The sequence below is a fragment of the Glycine soja genome, chromosome 20, assembly GCF_004193775.1.
Source record: "Glycine soja cultivar W05 chromosome 20, ASM419377v2, whole genome shotgun sequence".
Taxonomy (NCBI): Eukaryota; Viridiplantae; Streptophyta; class Magnoliopsida; order Fabales; family Fabaceae; genus Glycine; species Glycine soja.
Window position 1 is genome coordinate 44,612,771 of NC_041021.1, and position 14,464 is coordinate 44,627,234.

The 14,464-nt window shown below is 32.1% G+C and overlaps 2 protein-coding genes across 5 annotated transcripts; both read right to left on the bottom strand.

Annotated features, from left to right (window-relative positions):
• Positions 1 to 3,359: 3,359 nt before the first annotated feature.
• On the bottom strand, positions 3,360 to 7,248 carry LOC114403612 (protein IQ-DOMAIN 1-like). Of its 4 annotated transcripts, none has more exons than XM_028366656.1 (6): positions 7,138 to 7,248; positions 6,313 to 6,397; positions 5,888 to 6,202; positions 5,388 to 5,615; positions 4,952 to 5,074; positions 3,360 to 4,486 (listed from the first exon to the last, which is right to left on the bottom strand). In XM_028366656.1, the coding sequence occupies exons 2-6, from the start codon at positions 6,379 to 6,381 to the stop codon at positions 3,752 to 3,754; spliced, it is 1,470 nt and encodes a 489-aa protein (XP_028222457.1). In that variant the 5' UTR covers positions 6,382 to 6,397; positions 7,138 to 7,248; the 3' UTR covers positions 3,360 to 3,751. The 4 variants fall into 4 exon arrangements, with proteins under 4 accessions (XP_028222457.1, XP_028222458.1, XP_028222459.1 ...); XM_028366657.1 differs by lacking the exon at positions 7,138 to 7,248 and adding an exon at positions 7,089 to 7,107; XM_028366658.1 differs by lacking the exon at positions 7,138 to 7,248 and adding an exon at positions 7,065 to 7,087.
• A 2,234-nt stretch (positions 7,249 to 9,482) lies between these two features.
• LOC114402153 lies at positions 9,483 to 10,253 on the bottom strand. Its single transcript, XM_028364664.1, has one exon. The coding sequence runs from the start codon at positions 10,251 to 10,253 to the stop codon at positions 9,483 to 9,485; it is 771 nt and encodes a 256-aa protein (XP_028220465.1).
• Between the last annotated feature and the right edge of the window lie 4,211 nt (positions 10,254 to 14,464).

Consider the following 14,464-nt stretch of genomic DNA (forward strand, 5'->3'; position numbering starts at 1 on the left):
AATGATTTTAATTTGATCAAAAATTTGATAGCTTCAAAGAACTTATTAATAGGTATATTTTTTTTAATATATCATCTATTTATAATATAATTTAAATGCAAAATATATTATTTTATTTCGCAATGTGTGTTTTTAACCCCTTGATCCAACACTTGTAACTTAATATGCTTATAAAGTTGAAGTAGGATTGCCCAAAATAAAAATAAATAAATTTTTTTAAATGATTAACGATGTGACAAAAGGCTTAGATATGACGTGACAATAATGTGAGGGTATGCCCAATGCAAAATTTTCTTTCTTTTGCTAATTTATTTTCCTTTAAAGGGATATTATATTCGATGAGTGTATAATGTTTTTTAAAATGCCGGTGGATTCTGATGGTGCACTTGTTACCATGTTTGATACATACATGAGTTCAAAAATTGGAGGCCTCCTTATTGGTGTTTGTGTGTATGTGTGGGATGGATGTGACTTAAAAACCTTGTAATCATGCCCAGCCCGGGGTATAATTTAAGGGTGCCACCGTCCAAGATTCATGATTAAAAGGACCCAATTTTTTTATTTTTTTTTATAGTTATATGGTAAAAAAAATTAAAATGAACTTGTGATGATTTTTTTACCTGTTGAGATTTGTTAAATTATGCTTAATGTAATTAAATGTATATTTTTATGAATTAAATATCTATTTTTCATGAAAAATATGTTAATATTTTTAAATACTTTTATATAATTTGAATTAGGTATGATCTCTTTAGATAAAATCTTAAATACAAGTTTTATATATGGAGAAAATATAACTGAAAAAATAATCTTATTAAAAGAGGTCAACTAAATGTTTTAGTAAATTTTTTTAGTAAAATCAATGAATATTTCATACAAATAATATAATTATAAAAAAATATAAGAACCCTTATTGTATTATTTTGCCTAGAACCCCTAAAATGTCATAACCAACCCTCCTTGTGATCCATCTTTGTCTTGAGTATTCTTGTTCAAACTTCGAACAGTCTCCATATTATGTGGAATAAGGTATTCTCATTGTTATGGTCACCGAAGTTTATATTGACCTTATTAAAATTGAGAACAGACTAAGTTTAATTCATCTCAAAATCTGATTCAGGGAGTGGGGGTCAAATTGCCAAGTCATTATTATAGGGAGTAGTTTGACCATATACTTAGCTGGTGTGAGATCTTAGCATAATGGTAATCTTTTTTTTTTTAATTATCTATTTTTATATAACTTTGTTTATCAAACAAGCAACTCCTTTTCTAAGATTAAAAATGTTCTCCACCCAAAAGGAAATTGAAAATGCTTGATTTTAAGAATTTTTCCGTTGGAAAGATGAACAGGATCTCTTAAACTAACATTTCTTATTTCTCTTACATTGCTGGACACTTTTACTGACACAATACCTAGTCAGGTACTAAATGGTTGAAAATATTCATAAACTTCTATATCAATGGATTACCTTGTATGTATCTGGTGTGGTTGTGTTGTTGTTGATAATTGCTGTTTCAGAAACTGTTGTACCTTTGGAGACAAAAGCACTGCCTGTAAAGAACACCTGTCCACCAGTTGATTTCTCAAAAAGACAGAAAACCGGTTAGTCCACTATTTCTGTTAATTTCTATATTCACACATATAATATGTCTGTACTCTGTTCTGCTATTTATTTTTCAGTCTGCTTGTATGTGTGTGTGTTCCCTCTGCCACTCTTTAATTTCTGTTATTTATTTTGAACAGTTACATGTCCTTGACCGTTCAACTGACATTTTATTTGACCCGCAACTAGTTTTTTGAGCATTGGGTTTGGTAGGAGACTAACTTGGACATGATAAAGTTTACTGGTAATAAGCAGAGTGATCCTTTTTTGCTTTATTATGGAAAACTAATAATTTGAACATTTTTTAGAGCGTTAGGCTGTGAGTTTACAAGTCTAATGTAGTTTTTTACCCTTCAAGAATAGTGGAGGCTGCGTCGATTGATTCTAGAGCTGTTAGGTTATCTTTATGGGAATGGTATGAACAAGTGTTTTGGGAGGTTGTCTTTGTTAGGTCAACGAATTATAGCTTAGAACACATAAAGAATCCATCAGGATTTCTGAATGATAAGGCAGTTCTATAGGGCTTTACCTGTTTAATTGGTTTATAGCAGAGTCTTTCTTAATGAGGTAAGTTTTTTTGATGTAGTTTTTAATGAGGTAAGTTAAATATACTTGAAAATATAAATGTAATTGGGGTTGGTTGCTAGATTAGGTTTTATTGAATATAAAATTTGGTCAGAGGATCATAATTGCTCCACATTGAACAATTTAGGTCATGTTGAGTTCATAATTTCCAGACAGTTTAGTACCTTACGTCACGAGTTCAGTAAGTACATCCGTTCTGGTGTTGCTAGTTTTTGTGCAATCATTGGCTTAATAGAAAGCCTAACGTGGCGTTTGTTGTGACTATTTTTTGTTTTTATTTTCGGTAAAAACTAAAAATAGGATTAAACACATGTTTGTTTAAAATTTACAGAATGTTTTAGTTAAAAACATTTTCAGAATAAAGTCCAATTTTGAAAATTTATCATATTGTTTAGAATTTATCATACTGTTTAATTTAATAGTTCAAAATTTCAAAACAGATTAATAATAATTAATCCATTTTCAAATCAAATTGATAATATTTAATCTAATTATTTAAAATTTTAAATACTTGTCAAATTTACTTGATAATGATTAATTTATAAATTATTTAGAAAAATTATCTAAAAAACTTCCTGCTGAAATGTATGAGAATTTTCTCCCAAACTTCTTTATTTTTATTAATATAAAAATAAATATATCAACATAACGGTTAAATGCTATGAAGCCTCGATACTTAAAAATTGGAAACATACCAGTGTCATATCTGTGTCAAATACCGATATGCCTTCTATATGTCCGGATATGTATCCAAGAAGTCTTCAAGTTTGTAGAATAAAAAAAATCCAAAAAATATTGATAGTTTGTGATTAGTGATTGGATCAAAGTGGTTTAGAAAAAGAAAAAAAAGTGATCACATTAATGTATATACTATTCATTATTTTTTTCCAACATAAAAGTTATTATTCTTGATCAATTCAAATTTTAACCAAATTGAAATTTATCAAACTAAAATTATGAGTAATAGTTATACTAACAATTTTATCATCCAAACTCACATGCTCAAATTTAAATTTTCTTATAAGATGCACGCCAGGGACGGTAGATTGTGTCTTTATCTAGAACTGTGGCATATTAATCATATTCATTATCTAGTTTTCCAAATCGATCGATGTTTCTCAAAAACATAACAAAGAGAATAGATCTAACATAGTCATGGCCAGAACCGTGTACAAGAAAGCAATTTACCTTGAATAATTGATAAATACTTTACAAACAGAATAATTAATGAGTAATTACATAAAGAATATATATTGTCATCAAACTAGTATCACCCCCAAAACCAATCTTGTTATAACATCACAAATAGCACTACTATAACCAGTTAAGAAGTAAAAGAAGAAGTTGCCTACATTGATTATGAAGACAACTGTAGGAATAAAATGATTACTTGATCAGCCAAATTTTATTCCATTTCCTCCCCCATGGCACCAACAGTATGGCTTGTGAAGAAAAGTTGATAGAGACAACTATAAAAAGATGATACCATCTTTTATTTGATTCATCTTCATTCATATTTCTATTCTAAGTACACCAATGGCACGCATGAGCATGATGCATCCCTACCTGCTCCCTCCATTTCTCATTCTCACTTTCTCCTCAGGGATGGTAGCATTAGCAACACTCTTGTTGGAAGCCACATTTCCCGGTCTAGTTGAAACAGCATACCTTCTTGTACCGGCTGGAGAAGCAGGGAAAGAAAGCCTCTTCTTTATGAGAGCAGAAGCTGCTTTTTCAGGTGTTCCATTACTATGTTCGCCAACCAATGCACTTCTCACTTTGGATGATGATGACTTTGCCTTTGTTGCAACCTTTGTGGACGGTGATGAGCTTGAATTGCTCTCATCATCTCTCACTTGAGACACTCCAATGCTGTGCCTGCGGCTGTTTTCTGAGGTTTTGCTGAACATGTTTTTTGAGTCACCATCACTACCCCATGAACCACCCCTTGGACTTGATAGTACCTTTGCCTTTGCTCCATTGGCTAATGGGACCTTTGAGGCTGTTGTTGAAGGAGAATTGTGGCTGGGAGGGCAGGTTGGTTTTTGGCTTGCTGGGGAAATTTTGATATCATTATTCTGATCACGGAGAGAATACAATTTTGTGATTTCACCAACTGACATGGTTTGGCTTGCAACACTTTTGGCAGATGCATGGCCAATGTGGTATGTAGTGTTTTGACCCTCCCATGGCCTTGCAGCCATCCATCGCTCTAGCCAATTCCAGCCCCAGTGGGGATTGTTTGGATCCATAAATGCTGCATTTGTAGCAGATTTTGAAGAGTTCCTCCACGTTTGCTGTTGGAAATCAAGTAATTAGTTATCCATCATAGGACATCATCTATATTTTACTATTCTACACATGCATTTTCAGCCTATTTTCTAGTTTTCATTTTCAACAAGATTCTACATTGATGACTTGGTAAGTCCTTGAGTTTATTTCTACTTATGCTATCCATATCAAGGGTGGGAACAATGTATAATGTTGGCCTGACAGTGATATCTAAGCTTCAGAAAATTTGATAATTGTCCATTGCTGAAAAATCAAAACAGCAAGCACATGTTGGCAAACCATTTCTTTATCAAAAGGATGGGGGTAGGAAGGTCAACAACTATGAACCAATTGACTTGTGTAGGAAAATAAAAAAAATGGACTCCTTTGTACATGAGCTTAGATATACAAAAGGCTTGAAAATGTAACTGAATCCAAAACTTGTTTCTTTTGTTCCACTAAAATCCAAAATAAAGGCAGTCTCTTCTTACCTGATGTGTTGATGCATAGACCAAAGCCTTTTCTCTTCTCATAGCTGCTACTTGTCTGTTCAACAATTTGGCTTCAACTTGCTCCTTTGATTTCAAGCTATCATCCCACTTCTCTCCAATCTGCTGCAAAACTATTTGCCACTTTAGAACAAAATTTAAAGCCAGGAGAACGTCAACATGTTAATGTTTATATTTTCATGTTTTGAAGGGGGTGATGAACAATAAATGGGAAACAATTAACAATTTGTCATAAATTAACTCAGAGAACATCATATATACAAGGGGAAACACACATTCACAAGCAATAAAACAGAACTGCATTGCTATACATGCCACATTCTAAGAGGCAAATACGCATCAGAATAGTATTTGCATAACTCATTTTTCCTATAACATGCATTTCAACATAACATACGAATACTCATAAAGTGCTTACATTAGCTTGCGACTTGTCAAATTCCTTTTCACGTTTCTGCTGCAGTTGCCTATGAAGAGCCTGATTCTCCTCAGACATTCTGACCTTCCTTGCACGAACCTGAGACTGCAACCGTGAAAGAGTTTGCATGCATTGCAAGGTAGTAGCTGCTTGCCGTTGAACAGATTGCCCTTGCACCAATGTTTTCAACCTCGACAAACCTCTCAAGCCACGCAAGGATCTTCTTGCCTGAAACCCCCCATAACATGGAACTATTACACACAAAGTTGTTGCAGCACAGATACAAATTCTCCCAATAATAAAAGAAACTAAGAACTTAGTTGGATAAAATTCTGGAGAAGAAAATAAATTGAATTTCTCCTATAAATTAAAATCAACTTATACACTTTAATTTTATTAGGACCTAATTGATTTTGGTATTGACATGAACCTTCCATGTTATTAGTTATTTCATTTGTGTAGCATTGTTCCAAATAAGTAGGATTCATAAAAGTTCATACCAAATATCCACGGTAAGCTGTTTGAATCTTGATAGCTGCCATTTCTTGATTCGCTTTTCCATTGGAACGAGGCGTGTTTGTGAGACAAGCAACCTCTGCAGCAACAGCAGCCCCGGCGGCCACAGCAGTAGCCAAAACCAAAGAAAAGGCTTGCCTGCTCTGTTCATTATTCTCTGCCTCACTTATTGGTTTGGGATCTTTTCTTGGTGGAAGTGAAGGAACAACGGCAATTGGTGCTCCTTCTAGATCCTCATAGTGATGAGTCCCAAAACATCCTAACTTTGACTTATGATGATGATGATGATGATGGTGTTTCTGTTTTATATGAACAAAAACAAATTGTTTTGCATGAGAATCTTATTTGATTTCAAGGTAATTTTCTTCTATTCATGTCAGGACTAATGTAACACATGTTATTCACAAACCTGTTCCTTTTTGGAATCAGAAACAAAAACTCTCTTCACTGCAGAAAACCAACCCCCTTTCCTCCCCATTTGGAGTTCCTTTAATCTTGATTAACGAAAAAAAAATTAATAAAAAGTCAAATAGCATAAAATGAATAACAAGCTTCAGTCAGGAAAGTCAAATAACATAAAATGAGAGTAATAGATGAATAAAAGTTGTGGCAGAAGCAATTAGATTCCTTGTGTTTCAATTTAAAGCATGTTGAATTCAGAGGGAATCGTGATAGAAAACAGAATTCATTGCATGGAGTTGTAAAAGGGAAGAGTCATGGAAAATTGAATAGAACCTCAAAATGGAGAGATCATAAATGCTGAAAGCAAATGTATAACTAATGTATTCCATAAATGTCATTCAAACCCCATTAATGAAAAGGACTAGAAACCGAAACTAATATAAAAAAAAAACACCACTTTCTAGAAAGAAAAGGCAATGACTTTCATCCGATTCATTAATGTATGATGGAATGATCCAACGAGGAAGAAGCCAAAAAAAAAAACATCATTCAAAAAGCCATCAAAAGTTCAAAAGCACCAATTGTGAACACCTATTTCATGGAAAAACTAACAACAAAAAAAAATGAAAGATACAAAATGTACAATGAGAAGAACCCAGATAGCATAATTCAAAAGAACATCAAACCCAGATAGCATGATTCAAAAAGGACAAATACAAGGATCAGAAGGGACAAAAAGCACGAGAAAGAGGACAAAACTGAAATATTTCACATTCCAAACACCTTTGTATGAGAATCAAAAATCTCTCTGCAAATTAAGGTACATACATACCCTGTGAAGAGGAAGAAAGGACAAAAAAGGAGGAAAGGAGAAAACTTCAACGATGAATGAATCTATTACAGCAAGGATTGGGTGTCCGGATAAGTGGGACCCCACACGGAATGTGATTCCTAATTTTAACGTTCATAAATAACAGCGTACCCAAACAAAAACACCTATGTAACGACTAACGAAATAACAAACTTTTCTTTCGCTGTCTTTTTTCAGTTTTTCATGGGTTTTACTTTTTCAAAAGAAATATAAAGAAAATTCATCTGACATTCTTTTTAATATTTTATGTTATGTATAATATATTCCTATTTTTTCTGAATAATAAACAGTTACTTACTTGACCTATAAACCTCATTGGTAGAATTATCAGATTGGTGGTCATATACTAAAAATAAAATTAAAAATACATTATGAAAATGTTTTTCTTTTCTTTCTATTGGATGCAAAATCGGTCGAATTTCTAGAAATGTGTCTTTTCATCCAACTCAGCTTATCAAATTTTATTAGAAATGATTCAAACATCCAAGTAAACCGGCTAATTCTTCTTATCTAACAATCATAGACGTAATCAAAAGAAACAATTGAGGTAATAGAATCGTGTCATCAGACATAGGAAGCATTGGGACATTGATCTGTCCTAAATTTTGGTTTAGGCAGCAAAGATCCCCAACCATAACGGTTGGTCCACCCTTGCCTAAAAGTACATTGACTATATTCCTAGGCTTCCTCTTCGGACAGAGTTAAATATTAATTACTAGTATATTGCATATAAAGAATGGTATTTTTTTTCTTCATTTTACTACTACAACTATTTTTTTATGCCATGTTTTTAAACGTATTTAACATTTTACCTTTTTTCTGTAAAAAAAATCTACCTTTTATGAAATCAAATTTGAGACATGTTTTCTTTCTATATATATATTCAGAATAAAATGATCTTTATATATATATATATATATATATATATATATATATTCATGTTTGGTTGGTTTATTTGATTAATTAACTTAAAAAAATGATACTTAAATGGTTGGATTGATGATGATATTTAATTATTTTTATTATTTTTTCCATTTTTATTGTGTTAAAGTCTCTTATATTATTTTTTATTCTCATACATAAAAAAATGAGAAACTAAACCTGTATAAACAACTTTACTATTAAACTTATTTAAAATCAATCTAGATTCAATTAAAGTGAATATTATACTACCACTCCCTCTATCGCAAAATAGTAATTATTTTATATTGTTTTACACGGATTAAGAAAAAGTAATAAATAGATTAAAAAAATAATAGTTTTATAAAATTAATCTTATATTATCATTAATTTATTTATAAATTTTGTTGAATTTATTTTAATTAGGATTTTTTTTTCTTTTATAAAACAATTATAATAGAATGGGAGGGAGTATAAAAGTATGATTTTTTATATCAATGTAAAGATTTTTAAATTGTACCATCAATCTTCTAGAAATCATCTTATATATAATGTAAAAGCTTTTACATTACTGCTATTGAATTTTAATTCAATTTTATATAAAATTTAATAATTTTTAATCATATAATAATTCATAATTCGACGACAATACAAAAAATAATTTTGATGTAAGTAATTTTAATTAAATTCTTACAAAAATATATAACCTGTCACGTTTTGAGCTACAAAAAATTCGTTCATCAATCATTATTTTACAAAATTAATACATGCGCGGCACGAATTCGTTTGTATACTGTTGAGAATTTTCATGTGTACTCCAACAGTATATATGAGCGGTTTACCGACGAAATTTCACAAATTATAAAATAAATGATATCAATCTAGATCTGTGCGTGTTTCGACTTTTTAGTTAATGTTGTGAGACCAAAAGGCTAAAAAGAAAAAGAAGAAGAAAAGTCCTTCAAAAACAAGTTTTACACAAACTGTAACGCGCTATTTGTTACACATGAAAGCACAAGACAAGAATAATAGATTATGCTTTCTTTCTTTGATATGGCTACAATGACCAATTATCCACAAACACTGTCTCTCTCATCAGCTATATCTATATATTATTATATCTTTGAGTTTAATTTATATACTATATATAACATTAATCAATGTATAAATTAAACTCAAGGACAAATCATTTGAACCCCAGCTAACTAACTTCATGAACCTTAACGATTCGTTCGACAGAAGAGAAAGAAATTTAAAAAAAAATTATTTGAGATGAAAAGTTTAAATTAAAATATCATTTATTTCTCTATTTTCAGTCTCTTTAATTTATCCCCAAAGCAACGCAGCCAAAGTGCGGGTCAAATTGGAGTAGGTGCATGTCTAGAGGCACATGACACGCTCAAAATTCACACAAAAGCAGCCTTTACTACGTCGTTTGCAATCTTGCTACTGTGGCAACCTAACACCATAGAGATTGACTTCAGCATCTTCCACATCCCTTTGCAGCTTCTCTTCTCCTTCACAGCCACCTCATCTTTTCCATTCTCCGGCGCCGGAATCATCGTCGCCGCGGGTCCCCTCCGGCGGCTTTGCCGGTTTCTAATATCTTTGAGTTCCATCTCTGTGGTGGTGGACAACTTTGACATCCCAAACATGAACAAAAACCATCTTGAATTTGTGGGACTCCTCACCAGCGACACCTTCCCAAGCGATGAGTAGTCACATGATTCAAAACTACTCTTTGAACCTTTTGAACTGCGCTTTGGAATACCCTTTTGGACATTGATCATGCGTTCAGTATTAATAATATTCCTTTCATCAGCACGTGGAGGAATATTAATGTTTTTGAAGGGAATGAGTTTGCCGCAGAAGATTATGTTCTCTGCGGTTGCATAATTATTAGTTGATGATGTGGTGAATTCTTCACTGAAGAACTCGAACAAATTATCATCGTTGTTGTCGTCGTGGTCACCACCAAAGTCTTTTCCATCTTCTTTGGAGAAATCATCAGTACCACCCCATCTAGCTGAAATTGAGCCACTAGTACTGTAAATTGGAAGGTCAGAAAGAGATAGAGTTTCTTCTTCTTCGTATGGATCTACCTGCTGCTGCAGTAGAGTGCTTTCTTCATATCCCGCTTCTTGATCTGATGAGTGAAATAATTCTTTAACCGCCATTGATAGCAATAAGAAAGAAACAAATTAAGGGAATAATATATGAACACACAAGAGTGAAGAATATTTTTTTCTCTTATAAGGTTTTGCTGCATACGGGGGTGTATGTCTTGATCTGTTCAATTATATTCCCAATATATATGGAAGAGATATAAAGAGAGAAAGACAAAAAGAGGAAGGTGTTGATGAAGTCGATACCATCTAGATGAAAATTAAGGAATTAATAAATAACAAGGTATACTCGAATTTAACTGTTTGATTAATTAACCATCTAGAAGAGCATGCAGGCGCCAAAAGGCTAAAAAGGATCGAGGTCGTATTATAATATTTATTATTCAAAGTGCTTCTAGATGAAACTATACTTATGCATGGAGATATAACAATTCTCTCGTTCTAGAAAGTGTTGTTATATTATTAGTTTAAAGAGGTTACTTGGGTTGTGTCCACATGTCTGAGCTAAGTTTGTGTTTGGCTCCTTGTCTGGAAGTCAAAACCAAGGGTTCCATAGAGGCACTTAATTTATATGCTGTTTGGCACAGTTGACGTATGTGGAGCCGGCATGTTCATCAAAGTTAACTTCTAGTTCTACTCTTCTCCTTTTTGCCTACACTACTCAATGTTGCTGCATTGATATTGACTTGTTTTTTGTTGTTTTGTGGGGACAAATGAGGATAGAAGACTGATTTTTCGTCTATGACATGCTTCCTATATGCTACTATAGATTTTTAATTATTGGTATACATACATGGCCTATATATTTATGATTTGAAACTTAAGCAAATGCTAAAGAGTTGCGATAAAATACTTTCATAAGCAAATTTTTATATCAGTAATTTGAGAGTGCTGTTTGCTTTTCTAGTGCGATAATTAATTAATAATGTAGTATATTAAATTAATGGTCGATTGTTGCTAAAGAAAATGTGAAACAATTCATTGATATGATACCTATGCAACCGAATTTTTATTGATATATGGCCTTAAATATATTTACAATTTAAAAATTGAGCAAAACATGGTAATTAAAGAGTTGCGATATAATTTCATAAACAAATTTGAGAGTAGTGTTGTTGTTTGCTTTTCGAAGCTAGTGCATTATTGATTAATAATTTAGTATATACACTCAACGTGATCGGGTATATACAGCTAATTCATACAGTGTACAAATTAAGTTGGAAAAAAGAGTTTTTACGGTGACTAATAATTTGGGGATTTTGATATTGTTAATTTTTTTAATCAATCAAATTATATACTGTCTTCTTATTAATTTTTTTTTGTTTTTCAAATTACACCTTGATTATTATTTTTTTAAATTAAAAAAATATAACTAAAGATATCTGGCCTATCCCTGTACACCATCACGTTGTGAAATTTAACCCCAAATCCCCTCACCTCTTGGCACTCCCTAGTAAACCAATCCCATTCCCAAGCACCGTTAATCCACCTACCCCACCTCCTCCACCACACAATTCTTCTGAAACGAATTATTGTATAGACCTCTATATTTTGTACACAAAGCCTCCTCACCCACACCCAAACATCCTCTCACAAATATAATTGATATTTTTCCCATCTCCAAACTTTCACTTAATATTAGCATCAAACCATCTCTACCTTCCTCACTATTCCCACCCACCATCAAGCCAAGATACACAAAAGGAATATCCATAGTCCTGCAATTCAAAATGGATGCGAACCGAAACAATCTATCACCAGAAATACACATCCCTCCTAACTTACTTTTGTGAAAATTCACCTTTAATCCATAAACAAGTTCAAAACATCTGAGAATTGATTCAAGAACAATGACATTCTTAACCGATGATGCTTTCCCAACGAAGAGTGTATTGTCTATAAATTGTAGCAAATTGGCTTTAACCTTTTGTGATCCCACCAAGTAGCTTTCAAAGAGATCTTTCTCCACCGCTTGTCTCATAAACTTGCTCAAACCCTTGGCAGCAATTCACAAGAATTGAGATGGAACTATACTCCAAGCAAGCTCTCATCCACGAGATCCATTTATTGCAAAAGCCCAAACGATTATGCATGTAGAATAGAAAAGACCATGACACAGAGTCATAGGTTTTTCAAAGTCCACCTTGAAGATCAAACACTTTCTTCATTTTCCTTGCCTCATCCATCACTTTGTTAGCCGCAAGAGCACAATCAAGCATGTTTCTTCCCCTAATAAAGACCCCTTCACTTCAATCGATGACATCCTCCAACACACTTCTGATTATGCTAGATAACAATTTACCCTCGATCTTATAGATAAATCCAATAAGAGATATAGGCCTGAATTCATCAAGGCTATGAGGATCTACATACTTCGATATCAATGAAAGGAGCGTTGCATTCCCGGTAAAGACTCCATTCGCTTGGGATTAATATTCATATAACATTCTCATCAAGTTACCTTTCTAAAAGCTGTTATTAACGATAACATTGATAACATAAATAGAAATAGTTAACAATACATATAAAATTATTTAAGCAAAGTAAAATTAATTAATCTATCTTGTGATATAGTAGATCATAAATAAAATTTTAATATTTTTAATTTTGATAAACTTGTTTAGAATAAGTGAAAATTTATTTGTAATATATTATTCTGTCACAAAATAGATTAAATGATTTTATTTTATTTTAAATGATTTTGTATAAATTATTAATCATTGGTATTATCATTAATAATTATTATTAGAATAATATTAATTTCGTTATTTTAAATGATCTTTATTATAACCGGATTATTAATGGTGTGAAGGGGGGTTTTCCTATTGGTGAAGGTGCTGTTCATGACGATCTTGGCCAAGGTTTTCAAGGTGGTGCGCACGCGGGTTATGCTATAAGTAATGGTGTTGTTGTTCTTGGCCAAGGTTTTCACGGTGGTGTACATGTTGGTCGAGGTGGTGCCAAGCCAGATGCATTATTCAGGTTCCCTAAATCTGAAGGGCCTAGTTTGCTCTATACTTTTATGCTGTTCATTGCTTCATTTCAGCAAGGAAAAAAAATTGTTATGGTGGATAATTTTGATAAAAATAAATTTAAATCTAAAGGGTTTTAGTTGAAGAGGAAAGAAGTAAACATTTCTATCATCTTTTATGATTTAGTTTTAGGCTTTTAGTCTCTGTTTTGGTGGAGCTGAAATGGCATGGAAATAGAGAAGAGGGAGATGAAATAGGAGTGATTCAGATAAATTGAAGTTGTTTGGTAAAGATTAAATGTGAAAGAAAGAAATTAAATGTTATTTCCAGGCTCATTCGGGCTGAAACAGTATAGCAGTGCACAAGTGGAGAGAGAAATTATAGTATATAAAATTATTTCCACGCTTAACTCTTTCTAAGCAAAAAGGGCCTTCTCTTGGCGTGAACAAGGTTCTCAGGGCTCTAATATAATTTGCTTCCTGCATTAGCAGCTGCTGCATATTTTTCTCTCGCAGCTGTTGCATTCTCTTCCAATAACAAAATTACTACAATGCAGCAACAAACAAGATCTACAAAAACAATACAATGTATAAGAAATATTACAATGGATCAAATCCATTGTAATGTATAAGTTCAAAATAAAATAGGTTGTATTTAACAGTTAGATATATCATTATCAAATATATTACCAGAATCAACAATTATCAAATATAACAACAAAACCATTATATTGTATATTAATAAAGCTAATACATCAACTACAACTTGCAGTTTTTTTTTATACAAGGACTAATACAGTAATACATCGTTTTATTGAAAATGATTCTTGATATAATATCAATGATAGGAATTTTCAATCATGTCAGTGCTACGTGTCATTCAAATAGGAAGGAAAAGAAAATGTGAGTTCCATATCTATATCACTTTATTTTATTTTAAATATTTCCTTTCTTTTTATTTCACTCTACTCAATCAAATTCGTTCAGAATGCACCATATGCTACGTTAGTGTCCCTTATTGGAACATTAATTATGTTGTCATTAACGGTAGATCAATTTATAACTTATATGCGAGTGTAAGGACTAAAAGACATTTTTTTTATAAACGGCAAAAGTTAAAGTTATATTAAGTAAAATATTAAATGATTAATTAAAAATTTAAACAAGTTATTTATTTATCCGTGTAACTTGAGTCTTGAACAACATTATTGTGGCAGATAAGCTAACCATACAAATTTTAAACAATAAAAATGAAAAATCTCATTTTTAGTCTTAATTTCTTTTGTAAAAA